We start from the raw sequence: 27500 nt of genomic DNA on the forward strand, positions 1-27500 counted from the left end.
TCAATGGATTCCATCCTTCTCTCTGTCCTCCGTGTAGTCTCCTGCACAGTATCAAGCTGTCTCCTAAGATTGGCAGCTTCTCGACTTGTTTCCATCGCGGTGCGATTGTTTTCCACCATAAGTACTTTGTGATCTGCAGTTTTGTTCTCTAGATTTATCACTCTTCTCGTGATATCAGCACTGATTGAGCTGCCTTCACCATCAGGAACACTTTGAGTAGATGCCCCACCCGACCCAGCTGATATATTCGGTGCCGCCACTTTTCTCTCCAACGATGCAATTCTCTCACTGTGTTCAAGCAATTTTTCTTGTAGATTTCTTCTTACCTCTGAATGTAGTTGAATCTGGTTAAGGATATCTTGGATAACATTGTCGTAGTTCGCAAATATTTGTTGTCTCGTAGACACATTCCTGGGATCAGATCTCAGGAAGGATTCCATTTCTCCGTTCACGCGAAGAGCGAACTGAAGAACGAGAACGTTGTGATGAATGCTCTCATGTATCAAATGTTCTTTCTTCTCCTTTTGACTGAGGACCTGTAAAGCAAGACACTCGTTTATGTTAGGTATTTATGCAACATAGAATACTTGAAATCGGATGTGAAACACTTAGGAAGACCTCGAAACGTCGCCCTGACAAGGTCGATTATAACTTAACAATCAAATATAACAGAGTGTGTATTGAATTTTGCAAGGTATTTTTCGACGAGAGTAAGTCAATATTTCGCAAACAGGTGTTGATGTCATGTCATTATAGGCTTCGCAGAAATAATTTTCTGCTCATAAATCTTATAACCAACACCACTTTTCTTTTTCCTAAGGATGTCAAGCTTACCTCTGTCTTGGAGCAACCAATCTGAGAAAATGGACACGGACCTTGCATTCCCTCGCAATCTCCCATAATAGGATTTTGCTGATCTGCCAGCTGTAAGGTTATAAGAAAGTTTTTTTGCTACTTCTAATCAATCCAATCGTCAATGTCCCTTTTCTTTCTTATTGGGTGCGTTCTATTGACAATATTCCGGAATAGTAATACGTAGAATAGAAGTTAGAAACATTTCGTTTTTACAGCGATTCACATTATTAAAATTCTCAAACACCTCCTAAAATGCTATTTTAATCATATCTTTATTATCCTTGTTGCTTCAAAACACCAGACATGCCATTTCAAATCATCAATCCACATATTTCGTATTGCGGAATAGGGTCAATCGAAAGCACCCTTAAGGACCCCCTTCCCCGCCTTACCCCTAACCCCACCTTTGCACAAACGTCTTAGAATTTTTTGTCTTTACGATTCCTTCCTTCCAAGCTCACAACTAATCACGTGCAAGTAACGAGAAGGGGTACGTTAATTCACACGTTGGCCGTGTAGCACTTATATTTGAATAAACTCATGACACTTGACAATTACACTCTAGTGGATTCTAGTGGATATCTCTGTTACAATGTTACAACTGTTCGGCCGAGCATGGCATAGGTAAGGTAATACAATGCACAGGGCTTTCTCTCGGCGGGAGGCAATTTAGACTGAGCCTTATGATATATCTCTCTCTCGTCGTGCCCGTAATATGGTTGGCCATCAAGGTGTGGGATTGCACAAACCACCTTGGATCTCAAATGGGCCATCTTAAAAAAACAAAGGAGCACATTATATCATTCCTCGTTACGTAGAAGACTTGATTTATTTTCCGCAATCCCGCAACTCGTTCCACTGTCCGTTTCACCTCTTGCTGGTGTGCTTTCCTGGCGGTTTGATTACCAGAAGATATAACAAATATGTTTTTTACAGTTCAATTTATAGTTTTTGTGCTCAATACTTGGGCCATAAATTGCGAGCCATAACTTCAGCCCTGGCCAAAGGAAACGCAAGTCATCGCAAGTTCTCACTTGCGAAGAACTGCGTTCACTTGCGATAGGGTGGCCAAACGCGACGCAAGTTGACAGCAAGTCCTTTCCAAAAGTAGCAGAACTTTTGTTTTTTTTTTCTTTTTCCTAGGCTCAGACTCGGAAGAGCTGCTACTTTCACTGTAGCTGCTGCTTATACTTCCACCGCTACTGGGTCTCCTGTTGTAGTTTTCTTTTTTCTTATGTTTTTTTATCTCTCTATCCTTGTTTTCTTTTAGCTCTTCGGGGCTTAAGTTTTCTGAATTTTGCTCCGTGACAGAAGCCATCTTGTCAAAAGGGAAAGCGCGAAAGGCGCGAAATAGTTTGAGATTCCCGCTCAAACATCTGCATCAAATTGGCTAAAAGGTTTCCATGGTAACCAAAAAGTTCGAATGACTTGAGAAAACTTGCATCCATATGCGTTGAGTGGCCAAACGAGAAGCAAGTTGGGCGGACTTGCGTTCAAAATTTGAACATGTTCAAATCAAACGCAAGTCGTCGCAAGTCTTCGCAAGTTAATGCAAGTGAGTGTTGCATTGCTGGGAGTGTTCGTCTCTATGTCTCTGAGGAATTGAGTTTACTAGAAGATGTGATTTTAAGTTATGTCAGGATGGTGTTGAATCCTGTTGGATTGAATCACCACGGAAAAGACAAAAGGGTGTTATGATTGGTTGTATTTATAGACATCCCTCGAGTCATCGGGGTTCCTTTTATAAAGCATTAAAGGCCGAATAAGAACGGTTAAATAATAAAGGGCATGAAGTTTTTGTCTTAGGTGACATCAACATTAATTTTTTGAAATATAATGATGATAGTTATACCTCGGATTACCTTGACATGCTACTTGAAATAAGTTTCATGCCTCTTATAACTAAAGCTACCAGGATAACAAACTACACCTCTACTTTAATTGATCACATTTATACTAACGTACCTGAAAAAATTAATACAGCAGGTATATGCCTAGCTGATATTTCTGACCATCTACCGACTTTTTGTTCAATAGCTAATAAACTTCCTATCACCAATGAAATTAAGTACTTTAGGAACTTTTCGAAATTTGATGATGAAGCTTTCTTAAACGCGTTAGCAAATATTGACTTTAGGAACCTTGTCACAACGGGTGTTAACGAGAGTATCGAGTGGCGGAAACGCTACAACAAATACCCGATTTACACGCACCTGTGCGGAAGCTATCAAATAAAAAAAGGAAGCAACTTAAAAAACCATGGATCTCAAATGCAATCATGACTTCTATAAAGAAGAAATAAAAGCTATTCAAGACTCATTTCTTAAGTATAACGATCAGGATGAGATCAAGGACTTCAAACTATTCAGTAACAAGCTGAATAAAGTTAAAGAGCTAGCTAAAAATAACTACTTTAGGACGCAATTTGACTTGCATAAGAACAATTTGAAAACAACATGGAAACTAATCGGGGTGCTTGTTAACAAAAAATCCAACTCACAAGTTACAATTAAACACTGAAAGCGCTCTCCCTTTCTTAGATCTCTTAGACATTTTAACAGTTGATAATGTTTACCACCTGTATGCCTTAAAATTTACACATATGTGGCATAAAGGGCTTTTACCAAAGGTGTTTGATAACCTATTTCAATATGCTAAGAGCCGACATACATACAACACAAGGTATGCATCAAAGCAAAATTTTTGCAAACCACGTATTCGAACCAACACTGGGAAACAAATGTTTTCCTATAAGGCGATTGACCTCTGGCATGATATCCCTTCCTTTGCCAAAGAATTAAAACAATATCTACTGTTTAAACAATACTCTTAGGAATTGTGTAAAAACACTTTTAAATTAATATCATCAAGCATATGGATTATTAACTGGTACTGGTCTCTTTCTTCTTTTGTTGCTACTTTTTTATTTAAAATTAACCGTAAATAGGTGGTTTTCAACCAACCTCTAGACACACCAATAACAATAGTGAAATGTACGACTTCTGGTGGACGAAGAAAAGAAGCTAATGAGCGATCTTTTGTTTTCGTCCACCAACATGGCCGCCAATGACGTCATGTGCAAGCCAACGATAGAGAAATGTACGACTTCTGGTGGACGAACAAAAGAAGCTAATGAGGGATCTTTTGTTTTCGTTCACCTACATGGCGGCGATGACGTAACGTGAAAACCACCTATAGTTACTAGAGGTTAACTCGAAAACCTTACCGTTCCTTTAAGCTCTAGGCTCCAATTACCTAAACTACTTTCTAATTATTCTCTTTAATAAACTTGTAATGTATATAACAATCCTTTGTAATTAGTCTAAGTGTGAGTTAATAAAATATTGTTGTTTGTTGTTGTATTGTTAAACCCAAACTGGTTACGAAAGTTAACTAAAGGTAGCCCTGGTTGACGGCATGACAGAATGTTGGTGCAAGTATTTCTAAAAGAGGCCTAGTCACACCGAAAAAACCCTGAATAACTGTCCCACTATGTATGAGTGAAAGTCTCAGGTCAACTCACCTTTCCACGGGTAGTTCCCTTATTGCACTTATCACAATCAACTGGAGAAACAGGACATTCATTGTCCTGGTGAAGCTTCGAGAAAGAAATGACGAAGAGCAGTGCGTTAATGGCAACGCATACTTGGGTATAAATTATTCAATGTGCTTTTGGAGAAATGGTAAATGAAAAAGAAACTAGTTGTCCAGTCTCCCGTGTACATATAGCTTGTTCCACACTGTTAAACGTTTTCCGAATTTAATTTTCTTTACGCAATATTCATTCATTCGTTCGTTCGTTCACTCATTTATTCATTTATATTCAGCTTGAGACCACCTATGCCACTAAAACATATTAAAAAGGCAGACCACTTAACCGTCAGCTATATTCTTTTCCGTCAGTGCTAACCATGTGTGTGTTTTTAAACGTCCCATACAGATCAAATTGGAAAAGAAGTGCTACAGTTACGATTTCCTTCATGCACGATATTCTGAAAACTTAAGCTCTCTTCACTCAGCTGTGTAAAAGCAACATGGCGGAGCTACACATGGTCCATCACTGCAATGTCAGGCACGAGGTTTCTGAAAAGGTGATGCGAAATGCGTATACACGTACACAACATATACCGGTACCTTCATCTTCTGAGAGACTACCGGAGAATAACAAAAGTTGCAAGTCTCCATCCGAAAGTCGCATTCATTTCCCACATGCTCAGGAAGCAGAGCTTTTTCCCCCGTCCAAACACACTCAGTATGTACACATGGAACTTTCAAGTATTCGCAGCCACTCGTGTGATCCTGAAAAATAAGCACGAAATGCGAGTAAGTTAATTGACGTGACAAAGGAGCGCCGGTTAATGATTACAGCCCAGAACGGGGTACAAAAGCCGCTGAGTCTGACGAAGAGGCAAATTGAAAACCAGACGGGAATAGTGACATTTTCTATCGTTTCCACAAACTGATCCTAATTGATGGCTCGCTGCCTCAACTGTATAGTGAGGGAATAGTTAATATCTTTAACAACGATCAGTCTACCAATAGGGAGGAGGGGGGGAAAGTGTGAATACTACCGGCAAAACAAAAGCACCGACGAATCTCATGGTGAATTGGATTGGATACGAGTCTGTTCATCCTTGCTCCAGCACTGAGATAAACAGAAAGTAAAGGAAAGCACTAATTGAGGACACCGCAAACTGATCACTTATCTCTAGTCTTTCTCCACTAAGTACCTCTAAATGCCTGACTTCTCCTTTCCAGGTACATCCATCATCTGTAAAAGTGCAGAACACGACAGTAGCTTCCACTTCACGACGCATAAATTTGTCTGCAAAAACCTACAAAGATAATAATATGTTAAGGCTTCCACAAGTCGATTGAGTATGGCCAATCCTACGTCAGCCTATATTTTCCTCGGTCAGAAAAATTCTTTGATACTCATAATAGATCCGCACGTATTATATCTAAACCATCAAATAAGAGGCATGTATTTGTTCTTTTTCCTCCTAGTCTTTCTCCCTTTCCGAATACTTTTCATTTCCAAAGTAAGATACCTCGCCAATCTACATAGGATTTTGCAGAAAAAAGTACCAGACCTCATTTCCATGAAGTTGCTGTTTATCAACACGGCAAACCATCACCATTAAAACTTGGTCACTAGAAAAAAAAACATGAAACTTTATTTCACTTAAATATGTGGTTCATGCTAAACTTCGTATTCGAAGATGCACCATTAAATAAAAATCATAATAATCTCCCAATATCAGCTGTAAATTATGTTAAATTATTTTGTAAGTATTGTAGTTTAACGAACTGCTATATTCATTTAATATAATTAGATGGATGATTACATTCGCCTTTTTCACCAATCGCATAATGCAGTTCAATTTGGGGGATTATTTCCATTAGAACAATGGATATCCAGTTCACTGAAGCGTGATACAATCCCAAGAGTAAATAACTTGTATTGTTTTATGTAAAGACCCCGTCTTCTCACATGACCTTCTTCCCGCTTCGCACGCGCAGTTGGTAGTTCGGTAACATGCTCTTTGCTTTCTAAAAGATAAAGTATTTATTCTCACATTAAATTTCCTAGGCAGGAAGAGCAATAAAAGTGTCCACAACTTGTCTGCATGGCATCTAGCAAAAGTAGTCCACAGTAGGAGCAGAAGTACTTCGCGTCAATTTTTGACTTGTCACGATTTGCTAATTGATAGCCTGGCATATGGATATCGTTTTCTTCTTCCTTCCAGTAAACTCTGTGTAGGTGGGCGTTTCAACTGCACAAGTCAACTCCTCTGACTTTCTCTGTAGTCTGGAAATCACTTTCAAGTTCGACCTAGTTAGTTGAGGAATCAGAAAAGAACTGATTTAGACCGTAGAAAAACAAGGGGGAGCGGGATGAGGTGATTTGACACATTTATTAGTATAAGTTTAAAACACTGAGATTTTACATTGGTTGTCTTAATTTAGAGCTGATTAAGTTGTTGCTCGCTCAGCAGTAATTAAGCCGGTTACACACGATAAGACGGTATAATTTCCTTCAACAATAAAAGCAAGATGACACAGGCGCAGACACACGTAAGAGGCCCAAAAGGCCGAAACAGCTGTCCATAGCTCTGAATTGACTGGGTGAAATGGTTGTGCGCATGCGTGATGTGTTGGCCACGCCGAGTTGATGATAGCGTGTGTCATCTTGCTTTTATTGTTATAATTTCCTTGCCTATTGTCATTGACAATTTTCATTGGGTCGCAGGTGCATGAACGACAAGTTTTCTTTGACGATTTCTGCCTTAACAAGTTTTATTTGCTCGTGTGAAGAAATGACCAAGCCTTACGTTGACAAATTTCACTATAGCCAGCAACACAGGTACACAGCGGACACCAAAAAAACGAAAACACAGGGCGCCAAAAATAAACGTTTCTTAACCATGGTTTATGCGTATTTGACGAGAGAAATAAAGTTGCTGGCTTATGGTCTGGGTTTTGCTTGAGCATTCGAATAGACATATGAATCGGAGGTAGCGGGTTCGAATTCCTCTGTGGGGCAACACAATTCTGCAAGGGAATTTTTCAGTTTCATGTTTCGAACCCTGGATAGGAATCTATTATGGTATTCCGAAAGCTTTCTCTCAATCGCAGGGATTCCAGGAGAAGAGATGTAGCAGAATCGGTCCAACTAACAGTGCCCTGCCATGATCATCCGCCATCAAAGCGAGCACGAGAACAATAACGCTGAGCGCCCGCAATTCAAGACAAGTCTTCCTTGGCGACCCACTTCACTTCAATTCACTTTCATTGTGCTCCCTTGCAAAGATATGGTGCACAGCGTTTTGCAGCAGTCGTACGATTTAGAATTACTTACAACAATATGATACTACGGAGTCTCGAAGGCTCCAGGGCTAGAAGATAATTCGATAATACATGACGTAAACTGTTCCAACTGCGATGATCTGCATCTTAACTTGATTCTCTCCAGAGTATATCAACTTTCGTCAGTTGAATATGGTGCTCGTCAGTTGAATATGGTGTTCACACAGATTACACACAATATGGTGTTCACAATGTGGGTTTTTTGATTACCTGTGATGGGTTTCTTGAGTGATTCCAGGAAGGGAAGGGCAGCGTGATTGTTAAAGCCTTTGTCAAAGAAAATTACTCTGCCTAAGAACCTTTAAAGGTGTCCAGGCAAGTGTTCCCAAAATCATTGGCATAGAACCAGCCTAATAAGTTTTACAGTCAGAAAGGACAAATCGTCCTGCTCTGCGTTGATATTTCAATTTCGCCGGCAATAAGCTGTTCAGTGTTTGGATCTCAAGCACTACTGGTGTATTCTATGGGAGATCTGACCAGACCCACTTCTTTTACTGCTGGATCACAAGCAGATATATATATTGCGTCTTAGTGGGCCGAGAATTTAGTTAGTCTTGCAGGTAATGCTAGCGACATGACATGACATCGTAGATCATTAGTGATGGTCACACATAGGTATTTTATATGCGTGACAGCGTCTAAGGCAGTGCCCTGTACTTAAGAAGTATCAGTGATGGGACTTGCGACATGTTTTCCTTTAAATGTGCATAATTTTACACTTTAATCGTTCAAATGTCATGTTCCATCGTTGAGCCCAATCTCCAAGATGCACAGTCCCTTGAGACAAGCCTGAACTCGTAGGAATCCATTTAAACGTCAATCCAGCGGAGCGTGTTTTCATTTACACTGTAGTGGAATAGTTTAGCTTTCAGTCTTACATGGGGCGCCCAGACGTGGATGACGCCATAATTGGATAACACAGTTTTGATGTCTTCGGAAGGAATGCTGTCTTTAAGTGATTATTCCATGGAGTTCCAACTGCGATGATGGATTTGAACACATTACTTGTTCTAGAAGTTTGCAGATAATACATGTAAATGATATCTTTCAAACCGGCAGTTAGATTCATCAGTATTCAACCAGATACTGATTTTTACCGACCCCACACTTGCCGAACCAATATTTAAAAAAATTCCCTCCTGTTTCAAGGTCCTAAAATTTGGAATTCTTTACCTCCCGACATTTAAGCGACATTTAAGCGCCTTATCTAAACATTCCTAAGAGTTAGACAGAACATAGCTCAGCTCCTCAGTTTTTTATTTAGTATTCAAATTGCTGCACATGTTACGCGCTTATTATGAATCGGTATTCTTTACACTGGGGGGAAGTCTCAATTAATGTAGTAAGCCCTCAGGCTTCAGTGAGATTTCCCCGCCACAAATTATTTTCTAATACCTTAGTTTATTTTATCTACTTATTTATTATTTTGAACTAGATTCGCTTGCTACCCAACTGTATTGTATCCCTTTTGTTATGACTTCTCTTTCCTTAATGAAAAAATGTATTATGTGGCAAACAAATAAATAAATAAATCAGTAGATAGTTAATGTGCATAGATTTGTTACCTTTCTTATAAGTGGAGCAAATATTAGCTGATCGCCACTCCTCTGGTAGTGAGCCAGAGTCCAGGCACTTTTGAAATAGGCAATGGTGCAATTTCTAGGGCAGCCTCCTTTCAGACTAGAGGATGAATACCATCTGGTCCCACGGCTTCAGAGGTTTTAGGTTGTTTAGAAGTTGTAGTATTCCGCTCTCGGACACAGATATATATGTGAGGCATAGAAGGCCAGGCTTGGTGGTAACAGGGGATGCGTGTGACATCTTTGTGTGAGACGTTTTACTGGGTGTTAAGAAGCTCAGCTTTATCACGATCTGCCGTTACCAAGTGTCCTGATTCGTTTTTCAAGGGTGGCATAGTTTGATTATCCCTCCCCTGTGATGCAATATACTTGCAAAAGGAGGAATTGATATGTTACACCGGCTCTCTACTCGTTTTTGCCCCGTTGCCACTTAATTGACTCTTTCTGCAGCTTGAAAATTTTATTTTTCTTGTTTTTCTTTTTTTTTTACTACGACCGACTTAAATTGGGAAACGCATTCGACGGTAAGAGGAGATAAAAAAGGAGGTGGCCTAACCACTGGTCGATTTATTTGCACTGTTGATTACGACTCTTTAACAGGGCAATCCAGCACCAAATACATGAATGATGGATTGGTGTAACGGGCCCGTGGAGAAGATATGATACAAGTTGCTTGGCTACGGACAACGGGCGAAAGGACAACTGCTGGACAACCTGCAGCCTCGGACAAAATTGTTAAAACAGTTTGCAATATCTTGCCTTCCCACAATGTTGTTTTGGCAAATGGGCTCAGAAACATTGTGAGGGGAGAGTAAGCCGCGAAACCTTCAGATCTGTATTGTCTTGTCCCGGAATCGTGTACTGTTCCAAGGAATTTTGTCACTGACTGTAGCTCCCCAGGAGTTCTAGTAGCTCAATGGGCAGAGCATCCGACCGGTGTTACGGAGGTCGTCGGTTCGAATCCTGCCAAGGGTTTTTCAGTTGTCCTTTTGCCCGTTGCCCGTTGCAGAGCAACATTTATCAAATCCAACAGCAGTTTTAGTGAAAAGGTACGGAGAAGCCGATTATTTAGGTAACCTGAGAAAACAATAGGGCCCATTGATATTGTCTATCCAAAAATTCTTCCTACCCTTTCCTTTTCGAAAACCAACTCTGGCTTTCACCACAATTCATTCAACACAATGCATTTGTTGCGGACGATTTCACGTAGTTTCAAGGCGACAAAAACGGTAAACTTTCGAGAGGATTTATTCTCACAAACAACAACGACGTAATATAAGACAAACTCAAAACGGTACCAAGGCCAGTCCGTCACGTGTAACGCAATGTGTCACGTGTCCGAGTTTTGATGCGAACATCCTTCCCCCCGTGTTCGACGGCGGGGCTAGGCGGCGAACACTACTTCGCACTCACAACTAAACACAGTTTAACGACAGGTCGGGTGTAAGTACCGGTCTTGGTACGAACTTCGGCTACTCTGACTCTCCCGTTGTCCCCAGGGAGCGCTCTGAGAACACGTCCTAACGGCCAACACCCGTGTGGGGAGTTCTCGTCGACGACAAGTACAAGATCTCCTTCACAAACATTACGAGCATCCTTCTTCCACTTCCGGCTTTCCGTCAACGCTGGTAGGTATTCCCGGAGCCAACTTTTCCAGAAGTGATGGGTCATAACTTGTGCGTACTTGCACCTCTTTCGGTCTTCTATAGCCAGATCTTCCGCCCTTCGGCGGCTTACCGAGGCTTGGTAAGGGTTCACTGACCAAAGTTTTGGCACGTAGTCTCGCACGGAGCCATTCGTCAAGATCAACTAATGTGGGAATAGTAGGATGTATCTCAATCTTCCTTTCTCCCCACTTTTCCTTTACCGGGTCAGGTAATTTCTGTTAGGCAGCACGCGTTTTAGTCGAAGATGCCAAATCATGGGAGTATCCCAAAATCTTCATCGTGGCGACTGCATTGTGTAGCGTGTTGTAAAATGAACGAAGCTGTGTTACTTCTCCGTCAGCAACAATCGGGTGATCAAGTACGGTCTTCATGAAGACTCCGGCAACAAGTTCCTCATTTCCAAATTGCTCTTCGAGTTCTGTCAGTGCTGCCTTGTAGAGATGGCCATGATTCAGCATCCCTCCAATAGCTCTCTTCGTATTTCCGACAAGGGCCCTCTGGAGGTAAGTCATTCTCTGTATATCGGTGAGAGGTTGGTTCATGTACCAAGCATTTAAACAGTGATATGAACTGAAGCCACTCGAGACGATCCCCTGCAAAGCGTGGTAGCTCTAAACGCGGTATCGATTTCACGAACCCTGGGGTCGACTGTAAGTTCGTTTCTCCAGTTGTCGTACGCTGCTTAGCCGAGAGCTCTTTGATCCACGAAACATCGAGGTGTTCTTCCGTGTCACAGTAGACTCGGTCGTCTTTACAGACCTCACTGCGTCAAGTTCGGTCTGTACTCACGACCTCGGTCAAGATTCTCCCACGCAGACTTCCTGCTTGGTTAATAAGAGCTACATACAATCTTTTATTTAACGAGGGTAGCACATTAACTTTAGAAAACTGTTTAAGGGTAACAGCAAAATTCCTCCAGGTGTGAAAAAGTGATAAGCTTCGCAAGGAATGAGGTACGAAGCTTAAGCTTTAATGAAAGAGAGACCGAAGAGAAGGTTGCAGGGGGACTTAGTGGACAGGTAATAAGCTGCTTAAGGGCTACGTCAAGGTCATTAAATAGTACCCAGGCGAAATAGGCAAAAGTGCGCTTTCCAGAGTTCGTCCTGAGTCGATCGAGGGCCAAATAGAAATGAAAACTTCACTTTAAGACAGAGGACCATCTGGATTAAGAATAACAGAAGATAGTAGATGTAGTATGCTCCACTTAACCAAGTCACAAATTGGGATCCATTTGAGTTTCGAAAAAAGAGCAATAGAGGGCGTAGAAATTTGAATTTCGAACTTTTCCTCAATTGCAATAACTTATCACGTGCGACAGAGTCTGTTGTCATGACGCTAATTTGCGTATGGTTTCTGGTAGTGATCTTTTACAGCTGTGGTACTAAATTGTTGCTAAATCAGTAGCAGTTGAAATATTGAACTTGCACAATTAATTAGGGCAGATACGTTGAAACCTTTCGAAACAGCGAAAAACAGGGAATATTTCCACCTAAAAAAATGTTTTTCCCGTTGCTTCGTAGCTGACAACTGAGACACTGCATATGTGGTCGTATGTGCCACGTGATAAATGATACGATCTTTGGACAATAGACAACTGCAAAGCCACGTGGCCGCAATGCTTGTTCCAAGTCACCTAAATTTTAGGTGATATGGCATTTAAAAGGCTCGAGGTAAAAGGAAATTGGCAATTTGTCTCAAGATTTAATGAGAATTGTTTGGTCGACATAAGAAAAGTTTCAGAAAAGACAGCGACATGTGGAAAGGGTTGTAGGGAAAGCGTGCTTGAGTCATGCTTCATCCTCAATGTTGCAGATATGTTGCTCTGGTATTTTTATCAATATCTCTTCTCAGTATATTTAACAATTATTCGCCGCAGGCGAAGTGATACGCGTTGAATATTCACCGAGACGAAGTCGAGGTGAATATTTAACAATTATTCCATGGGCGCGCGTTGAATATGAGATGGTAAATAGCCAACGAGGCTCGTAGCGCCGAGTTGGGTATAACCAGTCTCATATCCAACAAGCGCGAACGGAATAATTGTTTTATTAAATTCCTTAAACTCCAAAAGTTTAGAAGTACGAAATACGAGCGAAAAAAGCGAGAAAATCCTAGCGAAATCGAAAAAAGTTGATGAAGATGCGATGTTGTGTACATGTAATACCTCGTGGTCAGACAGACGCAGGCTCATCACAAAAACATTTCTTACCTTTTCGCGTATCTCTAAGCTTCGAAAGTGATCCAAACTTTCCACAAAAACCTTTTTCTTTTGCTTTATACCGACAGAAATTTCGCTTTCTGGCGTAAACGTTTTTAGTTTAGCAACGCTAAGCGCAATCATTTACCATATAAGGTCAAAGTAAGGTATATGAGCTGATAACCGAGATTGAGTGAACCAATCAGAGCACGAGAATTGCATTATCCGAGGTTGAGAATTTAATAATCACCGATAATCACTGCGCCTGAGGCGAATAATTGTTTTAGTATAACTACACAGGTGATTATTAAAAAAAAGAGAGAAAAAAAAAAAACATTTCAACGCGAAAATCATCTTCACTTACAGTGGCAAAACGACTACTGGCAGCCATTTTGTCCGTCGAGGTGATTATCGGCTGATAATCCGAGATAGCGAGCCAATGAGAGCGCGCGATTTTGTATAATCACCTGTGTATTTATACTAAAATACCTCAACACCTGTTAGTTTTGAAACGCTTGTTTTGTATATTCCGTTTACTGTGCTTTTCCGGTTTTACTCAAATATAGGGCTTTCCCCATTAATTTAGCCACAATGTTGAGGCAACGATTCTGGTTGAAATAAAAATAAAAAAATTCTTAAGATTTTGAAGAAAAAGAAAACAATGTTATGCAAAGTATTGTTTTTCCTATTATTAAAAAGAAAAACAGCCCTTTACGTTCCCTGCTAACAGAAGTCTCTTTTCTTTTTGCGTTCGAAGGGCTGACGAGTGCGGGAAACGAGCCCTCTGCCAGGAGTTGAAACTCGCCGTCCATAACATCTGACGGCGCTCTTAGAGCGAATACCCCATGATATGTTTGCTGACTGTGCTTGAGCCCGCTGAGTCCCGCGCATTCCTTTACATTAATTACGCTGATTTTCCATTTTAATGAAAAAACCGGACAGAATTCTAGGTAAAAGGAACAGGACAATTTCCCTCAATCAAATGGAATCATGGGACGAGTGTGTTCCTTTGGCACGGAGTCTCTTTTTCTTTGTTTCCTTAAGAGACTGGGTACTACCGATTTACAATAACAAAGGAGCTTTGGCACGCAGCAGATGGTACAGGAAATTTCCGATCATTTTGGCAAAAACGAGAAAAGAGAATATCTCAAAAGGTATTCCTTCTTTTTTCGACAATTTCTTAGTAGAAAAGTCTGTTCCATTTGATTTACCAACGAAACAACCGGGTTTTCCATATAAAGGGAGGGCGCCCAACAATTATTGTTTAAGAAATGTGACGTAGCAAGTAACCTTAGGAACAGGAAAGCCATAAAAAACACCCTAGTTTTGACACTAAATGCTTATAGATGGTTTTCACAGGGACGTCATCAAATTCTAAAATCAAAATAGCAAGGTGTTTTGAATTTTTATCTATAGTAGGTTGACCTAGAAATAAATCTTTTTCCAAGTTTTCAGTTTCACGTCTTTCATTTCGAAAATACAGCATTTTGAATTTCCGAATTATCACCTTGTGCGAAATCATGATACAAAGTTATTTGGCTGAAAAAAATGTCTATGCCTATGAATCTCAGCAGTCTGAGCGTTTCAAGTACATTAGTAGTTGCTGAAATTATCTTACTCTTACTTATATTGTGGATTCCGGTCGAAGAGATCAAATCACGAGGCTATCTCTGATGGTAAAGAACTCTTTTATGCATCATGCTGGCATTTGACCCGTTTTGGGAAAACGTCACACGTCAGCTTAATTGATCACCCACACAGGTAAAAAATGCGGTTTTTTTACACAGTAAATTTCTCAGTATCCGACCACTCTCTTATTAGTTTCCGGAAGACGAAGTATACCGAAACGAAACTGAACATGGCTTTGAGATGCAAGTTTTGGGAGCTTTAATGTTTAGAGTCATTTGATGCAGAGAGTCCTGTTCTGTTCAGTGTGTGAAATTTTCATGGTTAATCGCTGCCACAGTGAGTGAGCCTGAAGCGAACGAACGAGGCAGTTCTCTGGAGAAGAACACATTTTTCTTCTAAACGCAAGGGATTGTGGTCAAAGGCTCAAGGAACTGTGGTTATGCGCGAATGGAGGAATTAAGATGCGCGGTATGATATCTTGCTTTTCATTTCGTTTTTCCTATGCTTCTCGTACGTACTGCTCTCGCACGTTTTTGGTATGCTCAAACTATAGATAGTTTGACAGTTGGAGGCAGTGCGGCCCGGTGGTTAGGGCGTTTGCCTTGAGATCCGGGGATCTGAAATTTCGCGCCAAAAGTAAGGAGTAATTTGTGACCCATGTTATTAACCATATATGTTGAGGCGTCTTTAAAACAATTTGGTCCAAACTCGGGTTTTTGCTTCGTCTGTTGTGTACCGACCCATCCTTCAGAAGAAACAAGACAAAGAAAATGCTGTGTCCTGTGCATACGATCATTATGGGCTCGGTGCCGAAAAAAATATAGCGGGGAATGGTATAATGTTGTAACTGTTGACGACCGCTATTGTTTTAAATTTCTGATAAATGCCCAATAGTCCGGGATTCGCGGACTTCATGCTTTGGCCGTGGCCAAATTCCGTGTTCTTGGTGCTGACCAAAAGAAAAGCGGGCTCTGGGGACGAGCATGCAGAAGAAAGCCTCAATCTCATTTGTTTACTTTAAAAGTGATGCTGAGTTATGTCAAAGATCTTAACGCTCATTGGTCCATGCAAAAATAAAAGTGATCTCACTGGTTAGCACTCAGACCATAGTTTACACGGCACGCAAATGAAAAAGGTCGGATAAGAAGAAATCGCACAACGACCGCTTCTTTTTTAACCGGACTTATATCCCTGTCCTACCCTTCAGAACATCAGAAAATAATAAAAGAGAGTTAAGTGCGATTCACGGCAGTATAACATGTTTTTGCAACATCAATCCAGCAACTATGTGCAGATTTTCACATGGCTTGCCTCTTATCGTCCCAGGGGGTATTTACCTGAGACCGGGACGAATTGAGACCGGCATAAGTTCGTATTGGCCTAACCTCCCACGCAGACGTTCTTAGGCCTTCATCACGCGTTCCTACCCCAGAAATGTCTGCTGAAACGAAAAACCACTTCCGTTCGTGGATTACGGACCGATAAGAGGCCGTGTACCAGTTTTGGGTAAACTCGTGTTTTGTATGGCATTCTTTCGTTATGCATAACACAATTAGTCAATGCTGGTTGCTTTCTTTAAATAGTGGGCAAACAGCCGTTGAACGGAAGTGGTTTTTCGTTCCAGCAGACGTTAGTGGGGTCTCCATACATTTCTTCTCTTGCGTTAACATGAGACCGGCCTTAAAATGAACTCAGACCAGTCTGACTTCGTCTCGGTTGCTGGACCGAGACGAGAAACCCTCGTACCGATCTGACTTCGTACCGTTCTCATGAAAATGACAACAAATCTCAGACCGGGTCCAGAAATTTCAAGCCTGTGTGCTGCTGGGTCAGCGATATATTTATTAGACAAAACATATCATTTCGTCCCGGTTTCATGTAAACGGCTGCAAAAATTCCATACCGGTCTGAGTTCGTCACGGTCTCATGTAAATACCCCTAATATTCGTCGCCTATGCTAAAATCTGGCAAGTTGATCATGATGACATACACGTTGCAGATAAACGATCCCGTTGGTCCACTACTGACATTTGAAATTCGGGGGATTCCCCTGAAGTCTTAAAATGAAATACCTCGTCATTGTTATGGAACACCACCTCAACCATTTCGTTATGGAATTGTGCTAACTCACTGGCGTAACGTTACAAAAATTATATTAACAAGGGATCAAAACTGATCTTTTCTTGGGCTTCAAAGTGGTAAATAGATGCTTTTGAATAGCCTAGAATCGATTCAAAAAAACAACTCCAGTGGAATAATGCCCTAAAATTTGCGACTACAAAGATCAGAACAAAGATTATCCAAGGTTACGTTAATTAATGATTATCATCGGATCTCAAAACCATCAAATCGTAAAAAAGGGGCAGCAGGAGATCTTGACAACAATTATTTAACTATCCAGTGTGGCTATTTTAATTAATATTTAACACGCTTTCCATTTGACAGAACTGACCGGCCAGACAGGGCATTTGGAAGGACCAACTCTACAACTTCCATCCTCCAGAAGAATTCGAGGCGGATAATCACGCAACTGTTTCTTCAACTTGTTGCATTTTCTTTGCAAACTGACGCATCTGACCGGCCAGTTCTGACGAAAGGAAAAAGCGCCCTTACTTTTATAGGATTACAAGACACTGAGTGTATTTCACACTTACGTATATGATGGCTTCGGCCGAAGAGGGACCAAAGAGGCTGTCTCTGCTGGAGACAATCTCGTTCCAGAGTCTTCGTTCCCCCTGACCAGCGGGTCGGGAAAGTAGTGACTCTACAATCCGTTCATTGGTTGAAAGTCTGAGCATGAGCAATCCATTTCGGGCCCGAGGGGACTCCTGGGAAGGGTTTTACAGAGCACAGTATGTTTTTTTGGCTGGCTTCGCAAACCATTCGATTGATTTGTTTGGACCCAAAGCAAAGAGTGAGAGCCTATTAAATCTAATGGAATGGAATCGTCTTTCACTGAGAAATTTTTTTTTTATGTCTTTAAAATGTTGCTGTATATAGACGAGTTCACGCTCTTGATTGCATCATGGGTAATCAGGGCAACATGGTGGGAAATTCAAAGGTTTGTATGGAAATTGAAAGCAAATATACTGTACATGACTCCACTTTAAAGACTTTCGCCTTCATAAACCAAACAAATAAGTTCATGTTCACAACTGAGATGAGCTACACTTGGTATCCGTTCTTTGGAATTCTTAAGTATAGATTTTTTTGTCTCTATACGTACTCTGTAATTTTGTGCCTTTGGAATTACAGGAATGTATGGCATAAACTCTTTTGAATAAAATAATTTCTACAATAGCCATTCTCTCCAAATTTATTCTGCTGCAACTTGGAGCACATATCTTGTTTTGGGAAATAAAAAACCCAAAATTGCAGATCATGAATACTTTTCATCGTTGAACTTCTATACAACTCCATCTTGCCCTAATTACCCATGATGCACTCAAGAGCGTGAACTCGTCTATTATTTTATGAATCCATAAGATAAACCTCGTGTAGTTACTTACGTACATGTGAGTGTCCTGGGAAAGGTGCGAGTACCTTTAGTAGGTGATTTTTGGGTAGAGAAAGACAACTGATGCAAAGAAAACTCGTTCGGCTTGTGACAGTGCTGCTGAACGCTTGAAAATATAATGGAATGCTCGGCTCTCTAGCATGCAAAGCAATCTTTTCTTTTGGTAGGTTAAAAATTTTACTCGAATTTCACTTAGTTTTTCATTATATCGTACTGTTCTCAATCTCCATTGGAGGAAGAGGCCAGATCAGATATAGAGAATCCAATCAATGAAGTGAGGTGTACAACTCCCATCCAATGGAATTTGTCTCACATTTAGTTACTTAGCAATGGAAATTCTGTATCTCCAACTTTAGTTGTTGATTTTGTTATGCAAATACTCAGCAAATACTTAGCATAACGTTAATGATAAAATTTTTAAAAAAATGTAAGGTTTAATATAAAGCCTGACCATCCTCTAGAGCCTATTTGTGGCACTTAAAAGTCAGGTATTTAATGGCCATTCTTTAGAGTAATACAGTATTCCAGAAACCTTATTTGTGAAGTACTTTAATGTACTACTACACATGGAGTTTATTATTATTTTTCGGTAATTGCTCAGTTCACAGTATTAATTATAGTGGCGATTATTATTTGCTTATTGAAGCCACAGTGGTAAAGTGTTTGTTCAAAGGTTGGTTGACTGTGTGGCCCCAATTCTTCGGAGGGTGTGCAATTGGGGCCAGAACCCACACAGTCAACCAACCTTTGAACAAACACTTTACCACTGTGGCTTCAATAAGCAAATAATAATCGCCACTGTAATTAATACTGTAAACTGAGCAATTACCGAAAAATAATAAATTCTACATCATAATAATAATAATAGTGATACCCATTGGGAAACACCTAGAACTGGAAATGAATGAGTTGAGGGAAGGTCAACAACGCGGTGCGAGAAAGAATTGTAGTGGGACTGTAGATAATCATTCTAATCATTGATAAAAATGGTGGCCTTGGATTGTCATCGGAGAAAGAGAAATCTAAGCGCAACTTGGATCGACGTTAGAAAGGCTTATGATACGGTTGATCATCGGTACCTGGTTGAAGTACTGGAAGTACATCAATTTCCAAACTGGTTGATTGCCACTATTAAGAACTAGTGCAGTTGTTGGAATACTTGAGTTACCACTCAAACAAAGAATGGCAACGAAACATCTAACACCACCAGGTTCGAGGAAGGATTACCACAAGAGGATGCTCTGTGTCCCAGATTGTTCACGTTGTGCTTAAATCCTTTGGCGTGGAAATTTGCAGCGACAGAGGGGTACAAGATGTCGAAACCAATCATCGCTAAGATAACGGATGTACTGTATATTGATGACTTAAAAGTCTATGCCCAATCTGAAAGTAAACTCAGTTGCGTACTGAAGAACACCAACAGTTGCATGAATGAAATTGGTCTACAGCTAAACCAAAAGATGTGCAATGTAATCCACGTTAAACGAAGTGAGATGAAACAAAGGATGCCTGGAATAAACGTCAGCGATACAGTAGTGGTATAAGCCCTGGAAGAAGATTCACAATACAAGTTCCTGGGAATTCTCGAGAAAGTACGTCAAGAAGAGAAAAGAACGTTGGAGTGTGCTGAAAAGGTATATCTACAACGTTTGTCAGTAATTTGGTCGAGTCCACTATCAGATGCCAATGGTGTGGCTGCTTCTAATCAGTGTGCACCAGCGGTCTTTAAGTACCCCATGTGGACGCAGCATTGGCCGCTGACAGAACTAAGAAGGTTTGATCGAGAAGCGCGGAAAATCATGGTAACAAACGGAGGGAAACACCCAGCGTCATCGACCGCCCTATAGTACGTTTCGAGAAAGAAAGGTGGACGTGGCCTGCAGTCAATAGATCACGAGGATAAAGGCAGCAATGAAATTGTTCACTAACATTGACCCTAGTATGAAAATGGTGAGAGAGTTTAAAGAGCGTTCTGCTTTTTTGGAATATCAATCACTGATTACAGAGGCCCTGAGATATAGAACTGGGACTGACGCTGAGGCTTGCCTATCCGGAACCAACGGTTTGTGAAGCTGCTGGAGAGGAGGTGGTTGCGACAAAGGCAAAGCAACTGCTGAGATCAAAGTGCAAAGAACAGTTGTTGAAGACAGTACGTGATGAAGCATGGCAGGGGAAAGCTGCATACAGCAAGATGGAATGATGATAGCATGAGCACCAAGAACTGCTTCTCATGGCTAAGAGAATGGACGTCATCCCCAACGTATGTTGTAGCCGGTATGTGTGAGTTATACGAACAGCTCCTACAAACGAAGTTATACCAAGTTAAGAAGATTAAGATATCACAGTCAAGTAATGTGTGCTGTCGTATGTGTAATAAGGCATCGGAAAGTGTAGCTCACGTGCTATCGGGATGCTCAGCCCTTGCCCAAAACAAGTATTTGGCAAGACAGAACAATGCGCTGAAAGTGTTATATTTTGGGCTGCTACGAGAGTTACAACTGGTCGAAAGTCTTCCTACATGGTATTCACCAATCAAGCCTAAAGAGAATACGTCTCGGAGGATATCCAAGCATTGTGGGACATACCAACCTATGGGGAGAACCATGAATTGCAAGCTAACAAAATCGATGCAAAGATAGTGAACCATAAAAGCAAAGAAGGAGTAGTCCGTGGATCGAGAACGAGAAAAGAACGATGAAGAGAAGTCAGTAAAGTATGGTCCATTACGATGGGAGTTACAAGAACGATACCCTGGATATACAGTCCACCAGTACAATATTATCATGGACGTGCTTTGAGGTTGGTCAAGGACTATGTAAGAAGGACTACGGAAGTTCCTGGAAAAAAAAGATAACAGATGTGCTACGAAACATGCAGAAGTCAGTAGTGTCAAGTACGTTGAATATTGCAAGGATGTTTAAGATCATAACATGAACAGTAAAATTATAGAAGAAACTCTCGAAAGGCTGAACATTATAATATTCCAATTTTGTTTACATAGTCATTTAGGGACACTTTTGACATTTTATATAGAATCTATCAATTTAAAAAAAACCTAATACTAGACTTTAGACATTACTCATCAGGGATAGAAATTACAATGAATGTTTTAGGAAAACAAAACAAGCATTATTTAGCTTTTATAAATTACATTTTTAGGATTTTAGGATTTATAATTTTCGATTATTCAGTAATCTAGATAGATTCAATTAAGATTTAAGTAGGTTTTAAGAGCTACTAGGTCTTTTTTATTAAAAAAGATATTTCCAGCCATTGGTCACGTGACCTCACGCCCAATCACTGAAGTTTCCTTAGGCATTTATGCGTATCTACTGCCATAAAAAATAATACCAACTTTATTCATTTAATTCAATGGAAGGGAAGGATACCAGAGGTTATCCCTTAGAGTCAGATTGAGATCGACTGAAACTCAGCCCACATATGACCCAAGGCCGGGGTTGAACCAGGGTCACAGAGGTGGGAGGCGCGGTTGAGAACCGCTAAACCACCCTGACTCCCCCACTCTATAATGAGAGTATCCCAAAGAGCTAACATGTCTACAAGTTTTTTGAAGAGTATGTATTTAGTATTCCTTAAAAAAAGAGCTGCCCAGTATAGAAAAGGTGTCTCCACACTTTTAGCTTAAAGTTAATATTATTATTTATTATTACATGTATTAACAGTTACACCCCCACAGGGGCTTGAACTAACCTAATAAACACGTCCCAAGCCCATTGCTTGGTTTGTCACACCACAGGCGAGAAATAGTACAGTACATCATGACCATGCCCTTTTCATATTTTGTCGAAACAGTTTTTGATCTGTGCCACATTGACATTGAAATTAATAATATGTCCTGACAGATTATTTAAGGGTCAGGCAATTAACTCACCATGTCAATGAAACCATGTTATGTTATGTAGTAATTTGTAGTATTACAAATGCAGTGCAATTAAACACTGGAACGTTTCACGTTTTCACAGGGCTGTCATAGAGGACATTCACCTGTACCAGCTGTTAACCCTGAGCTCACATTGTGAAGAAAATAAAGACTAGAATCAGTTTTTGAAATATTGCAGGTGAAAATTTGCATGCAATGCCTACTTTAAGAGTTAATTTGTATGCAATGCCTACTTCAAGAGTTAATGACAGCCTGTTTAGTGTAATTTATGATTTATCTCATTAGCTAAATAGTTTGGCTGATTTTTTCATGCTGCATAGATTGGTTATCTGAATTCTGAGAGTGTCTAATCGGCGTGGGTGGGTGGATCGTGGGTCGTGGGTCGTTGGTCGTGGGTCGTGCCGGTCGTTGGTTGTGGGTCCCTAACCCTAACCCTTTTTTTTATCAACGAATGGAAATTCTCGAAACAGATAAGACCTAAGACCTAAGACAAGTTTGGACCGAGCACTGAGGAAGCTAATATATATCTTTTTACTGGGTTGCCAAACCCAGCCGGAATCTGCGTTTCATTTCTGCGTATTTTCTTTTCCGTGTCGATAAAAGTCTTGCCTGTCACTCCCCTGCTAAGTGGTGTCTTTGTGCATAGGGGCTTCTGTGCGTATTTTGTTATGTTTGAGGGGGCTGGGGTAATGCGTATACTTCCGTGGTGCACACAGGAGAACATTTAATTATTAAACCTGCAATGGCGTCGAAAGTCATTGTAACGTGCATGGCGTTTAAGTACATCTTTAAACAAAATATACCCTTATGGAGCTCAAGAATGGAACGTCAATTGGATAAATAAGACAAGCGGTGAAAAATAAATATCTGGAATCTTAAAAGCGTGCAGTAATGGACTTCGACAACAATCTATCGCCCGTCGAGCCGAAATCAAAGTGAGCTGTATTTCTAATATTTTACCGAGTGTGCTGTTATGTAGAACTCTGAAACCAAATGGAAAATCCTCTGGTAACTTATGGGTTCAACAAAGACAGAGAAGGAATCGAACACCTTAAGTGGATCTGTGATCTCTGTTCTCTGCACATTCTTCAGGTAAAATAAATAATTGGAAATGTGACAGCCAAGAATTTACCTTTAATAGCAAATATGTTGTTTGTTTCAAAAAAAAGTTCGCTGGAAAAGGTGGCCTTTATGAACTGGATAGTTTTTATGGCAATAGTAAAGCATTTTCGTGTCAAAATGAGGTTAGCGTCTTTCTGTTGTGTTAACTTAATTAAATATACCATGCCTCGTGAGTTTGTATTTACCGTCTGCCGTAAACTTGATTTCCACTCTCAAAATTACCTCCAGAACTTACTTTTTGCGTAGAATAAGATTTTAGAATGATGTTCTTGCCTTCTGTGGTGATACTTGATGATTCGGGGACATTTGGGAAAAAATATTTATAACGGGTTACGCGCGCAACTTGATCGCCCGAACTTGCCCGATTATGCATAACATCCACTTGGCCTTTTGATATCCCATTGAAAAAAATTCCGGTCGATTTCTCTGAAATTTGAAACGGTGATTGCTAAAGAATAGAGAGAGATTTTCACAATAACTAAAAATTTCTGTGTTAAGCATGGGAATTCGACGAAGAGGTAAATGCGACTAAATTTGTTGCGTGCGTTGATAAATTTGTGCTTTGATTGTTGTGCATATTTTTACAGAGAATATTAAATTATGAAAAAATATCTACGGATAGATTGTTAAAAAATCTTTAGTTTTAGCGGTTATTTGAACAAAAAAGATTCAACGCTTGACAAGAAATAATATATTTGTTAATATTTGAAACAAGAAAAATTTCGCGGAAATCGGGACGCGGTGAAAACACATTTGCATAGGTGTGTTGAAATGTGATACGCGAGGAGACAGGATTTTATTTCTCTGACAAATGATTTTGTCATTGTAGTGTAAAATGAAGTTTATTTGGGAAGGCAACAATATCTCTTTAACTTTCTGGTTAATCCAATTTATTGCTACGACTTTATACTAGTGAGAAGATTGTTTACATGATAATCACTGTTTTTGCGAATTTTGAGTGACATGAAATTACATCATTTGCGTAACAATATATCCCTTTATTCTAACGCAAAACATTCAGATAGTAACAACTTCATATTTATTAACCATTTCTTCTGCTTTTGTGCTTGTCAGCATTGCGATTTGCGATAATTCGCAAGTCTGTTTTTGTATCTCATAGATGTTTAGATTTTCAATTACTTGGCTGCTCAACCTCGCAATTGTGTAAATAGTTCACCCTAAAGTTAAAATAGATACATTCTCAGGAACCCGACAAAGAAGGCTTCCTGACCCGACAGATGAAATGTAAATATTCAGTTAAATATTACGACAAAATTAAAAAACCAAAGACGGAAGTTTTTGGCTAAAAAATACGTTGTTTTCCTCTGAAAACGACGAACGATTAACATTCTTTCCCAGAGTTCATTTAGTTGACACAAGGTGATAACGTGTACCTTTATGGTTGCCTAGCACGTGATCAATTTCTTCCTTTTGACAAAACATCATAAAAGTCAGAGACTGCAGAAATTTTTGTGTTTTTACGATCGATTGTCATTAATCTTTAAATGAGAATTTGATTCAGAGTTATATATAAAACTATGGGTTTTTTTTTCTCGTCTTTTTCCGTTAAGTCCTGGCTTTTACGGTACTTTTTGGTGCAAACGTAAAGCCAAACAATGTTTTTTTGACCTGTCATCAGATTAGACTAACAAGAAGAGGAATTATGAAGCGAAAACAACATCTTCAGTCCTTTCTTAGTGTGTGCAATAAACAATTGCTCAGTGCAACTGCAAGACATGCATGACATGCTGGAAAACGTCCGTAGGAGCAATTTGCAGTTAGTTTTTTGCAGACTAATAGTATTAATTTCAAGAAGAAAGGAGTGAATTTTACTCAAGAGCGTGTTTTGTTATCTTTAAAGTGAATTTATTACCAAAGCTTAGAATCTAAAAGACCTCAAAATGGGACAGGACATTACAAAATAACTAAAGGTGTGAACACATGTCACATGTGGGTGATCCTCAAATGGTCTTAATGACCCCCACTTGAAAAAATTAACGGGAACGCTGCAGTGCCTTCTGTTTTTGTGTAACACGTGCCACAGGCAACCCAGTGTACTCTTTATGGAGCGTCTTGTTTTATGTCCAAACAAACACGACCCACCACCCACAACCCACAACCTACCTACCCACGACCCACGACCCACCTACCCACGACCTACTCACCCACGCGATTTAGCCTCACCCGAATTCTGAAACATTAAAAGTGAAATTTAACAGAGGACTATGGTGTTTTTGTGATTATGGCTTGCATGTATTGCTTTGCGTATGTATATATGTTTTCTAAATTTGAAAGCATGATAAGGTTTCATGAAAGAATAATATTCTTAAAATCAACAAGGTTATCCAACTAGAGGTATACATTTTTATTTGTGAATTCTCATTATTTGGTGGGGGACAGTCACTTGCTGTTTATTCAATGAATTTAAGCAGCAAAATGATACTTCCTCAAGACCTCTACTTCTTTGGAACAGAAAGGAAATTCTTACCCAAAGAACTCTTGTTGCTTTGAGAAGAATCCTAAACCTTCTCTGGTGACAAAAACTCTAATTTGAAAGATCCTTCAAAGAAGACATAGTTTTCTGATTTATGTAGAAGAATGATTTATTCTTTTAGAAAGGAATCTAGTTTTAGAGTCTGGTGTTTCGCTGTCCTTCATCTTCCTAGATACAACAAAACAACGACAGTCTTTTAACTCTTGAAACTGATCCCGTATCGGTACATTCTGCAGCGGCACAATCTGCTTTACAACTCCACTTTACACAATTTAAAATCGCAAACCCCGTGCAACACTTGACAACACAGCCGGTTGGTAACACAGTCAGGTGCAGCACATCGATTTTTGTCCGGGCATATCGTTCCAACATGTCATGTGGTCCTTTTTTTAGTTCTAGACTGGGATATCCTAATTTTGCTTAAAAAAAATTGCATGCCATCATGAAACGAATCCTCCACTTCGCCATTTTTGCGTTACACCTACGCCTGCGCAATGGTGTTCATGACAAGAATCTTGTCATCGTCATTCGACATTCTCGTTCCCAGAGCTGCGATCCTCTTGGCCAGCGCCACAGATCGAGAGCTCTGGCAAGCTCTGGCCGGGTTCCAATCGACTGTCGTTCCAATTCATTTTCGTCACTGATTGGTCAGATGAAAATACAATAAAAATAATGACTGGAAGAGATCGGAAGAGAATGGCCGAAGGGATTCTGTTTTCTGTTTGCCGTGCTTGCAAGAGAAATGTTATTAGTAACAACCATCCTTTGGATTTATTTGGTGAAGAGGTTAGAAATTTCGCGATTTCACGACGCACGCTTAATTAAAATAGACCAAATATATCAAATAGTTGTTCAGAGATTAGGAAAAGCTACAAACAACACGGTTATCTGGACAAAATAATTCACGACACACGGTTAATTTTTTCCCTTTTTCACGACACACGGTTAATTTTTTGGACGTTTCACGCCACTTGCTTAACCCCATTGAGACCCTCGAAAAGTGGGGATTAAGGGGGGAGGGGGACTATCCAAAAAATGGATAAATCCCCGTCAAGTTTAAACCTCAAGTGATCTTGACAAACTGCATCTTCTGGATAGTTTCTTATCAAGAGGAGAGCTTGAAGGATTCTCCTGCTGGTACACAGCTACTGAAAAACAACTTTTGGGTTCCCATTTTTTAGAGGATTATTATGGCCACAGTAAATTGGGTACCTATTGTTAACTTTCACATTACTGTTTTGGGCTAGTACATAACTTATTAAACTGGTAAATTGTAGGGTCAGAAGAGCTTAGCCAATAACCTATTCTTCGACAGGCATCAACACTTGGGCTCATGCATGAGGGACCCCGTTACATGCTAAATTGTCTCCATGTTACATTGATTCCATACAGTGTTACTTTTAACAGGAAAATTTGGTTTAATCAAATATGTTGATAAAGGTCGAATTAGCACCATGAATGATTTGGAAAGCTGACGTTTCGAGTGTTAGCCCTGCCTCAGAGCGAATGTTTAGTCAGACTGTCCCTGTTTGCACCAGAAAGAAAAAGCCCCACATGCATCAGTTTGCGGGACTATTTTGCCACATGCACCCAACAGGCAAAGGTTTTTTTGAATCTGCTTCAATGGCCAGTGCTTCATAAAAAACTGCTTCTGGAAGTGTAAAGTAA

The 27500-nt window shown here is 40.1% G+C and overlaps 1 protein-coding gene across 1 annotated transcript in view; it reads right to left on the bottom strand.

Annotated features, from left to right (window-relative positions):
* LOC138031649 (TNF receptor-associated factor 2-like) overlaps window positions 1-6577 on the bottom strand; it is a 7972-nt gene extending 1395 nt beyond the window's left edge. Inside the window, exons 1-7 of the mRNA XM_068879306.1 lie at window positions 6435-6577; window positions 5949-6009; window positions 5586-5690; window positions 4990-5154; window positions 4379-4453; window positions 835-924; window positions 1-536 (exon numbers count right to left, since the gene is read on the bottom strand). The exon at window positions 1-536 is cut by the window's left edge and continues 1395 nt beyond it. Of these exons, the coding sequence (XP_068735407.1) occupies window positions 1-536; window positions 835-924; window positions 4379-4453; window positions 4990-5154; window positions 5586-5690; window positions 5949-6009; window positions 6435-6577 (1175 nt within the window). The remainder of the gene's footprint in view (window positions 537-834; window positions 925-4378; window positions 4454-4989; window positions 5155-5585; window positions 5691-5948; window positions 6010-6434) is intronic.
* Window positions 6578-27500: the final 20923 nt, after the last annotated feature.

The sequence above is a fragment of the Montipora capricornis genome, chromosome 2 (genome assembly GCF_036669925.1).
Source record: "Montipora capricornis isolate CH-2021 chromosome 2, ASM3666992v2, whole genome shotgun sequence".
NCBI lineage: Eukaryota > Metazoa > Cnidaria > Anthozoa > Scleractinia > Acroporidae > Montipora > Montipora capricornis.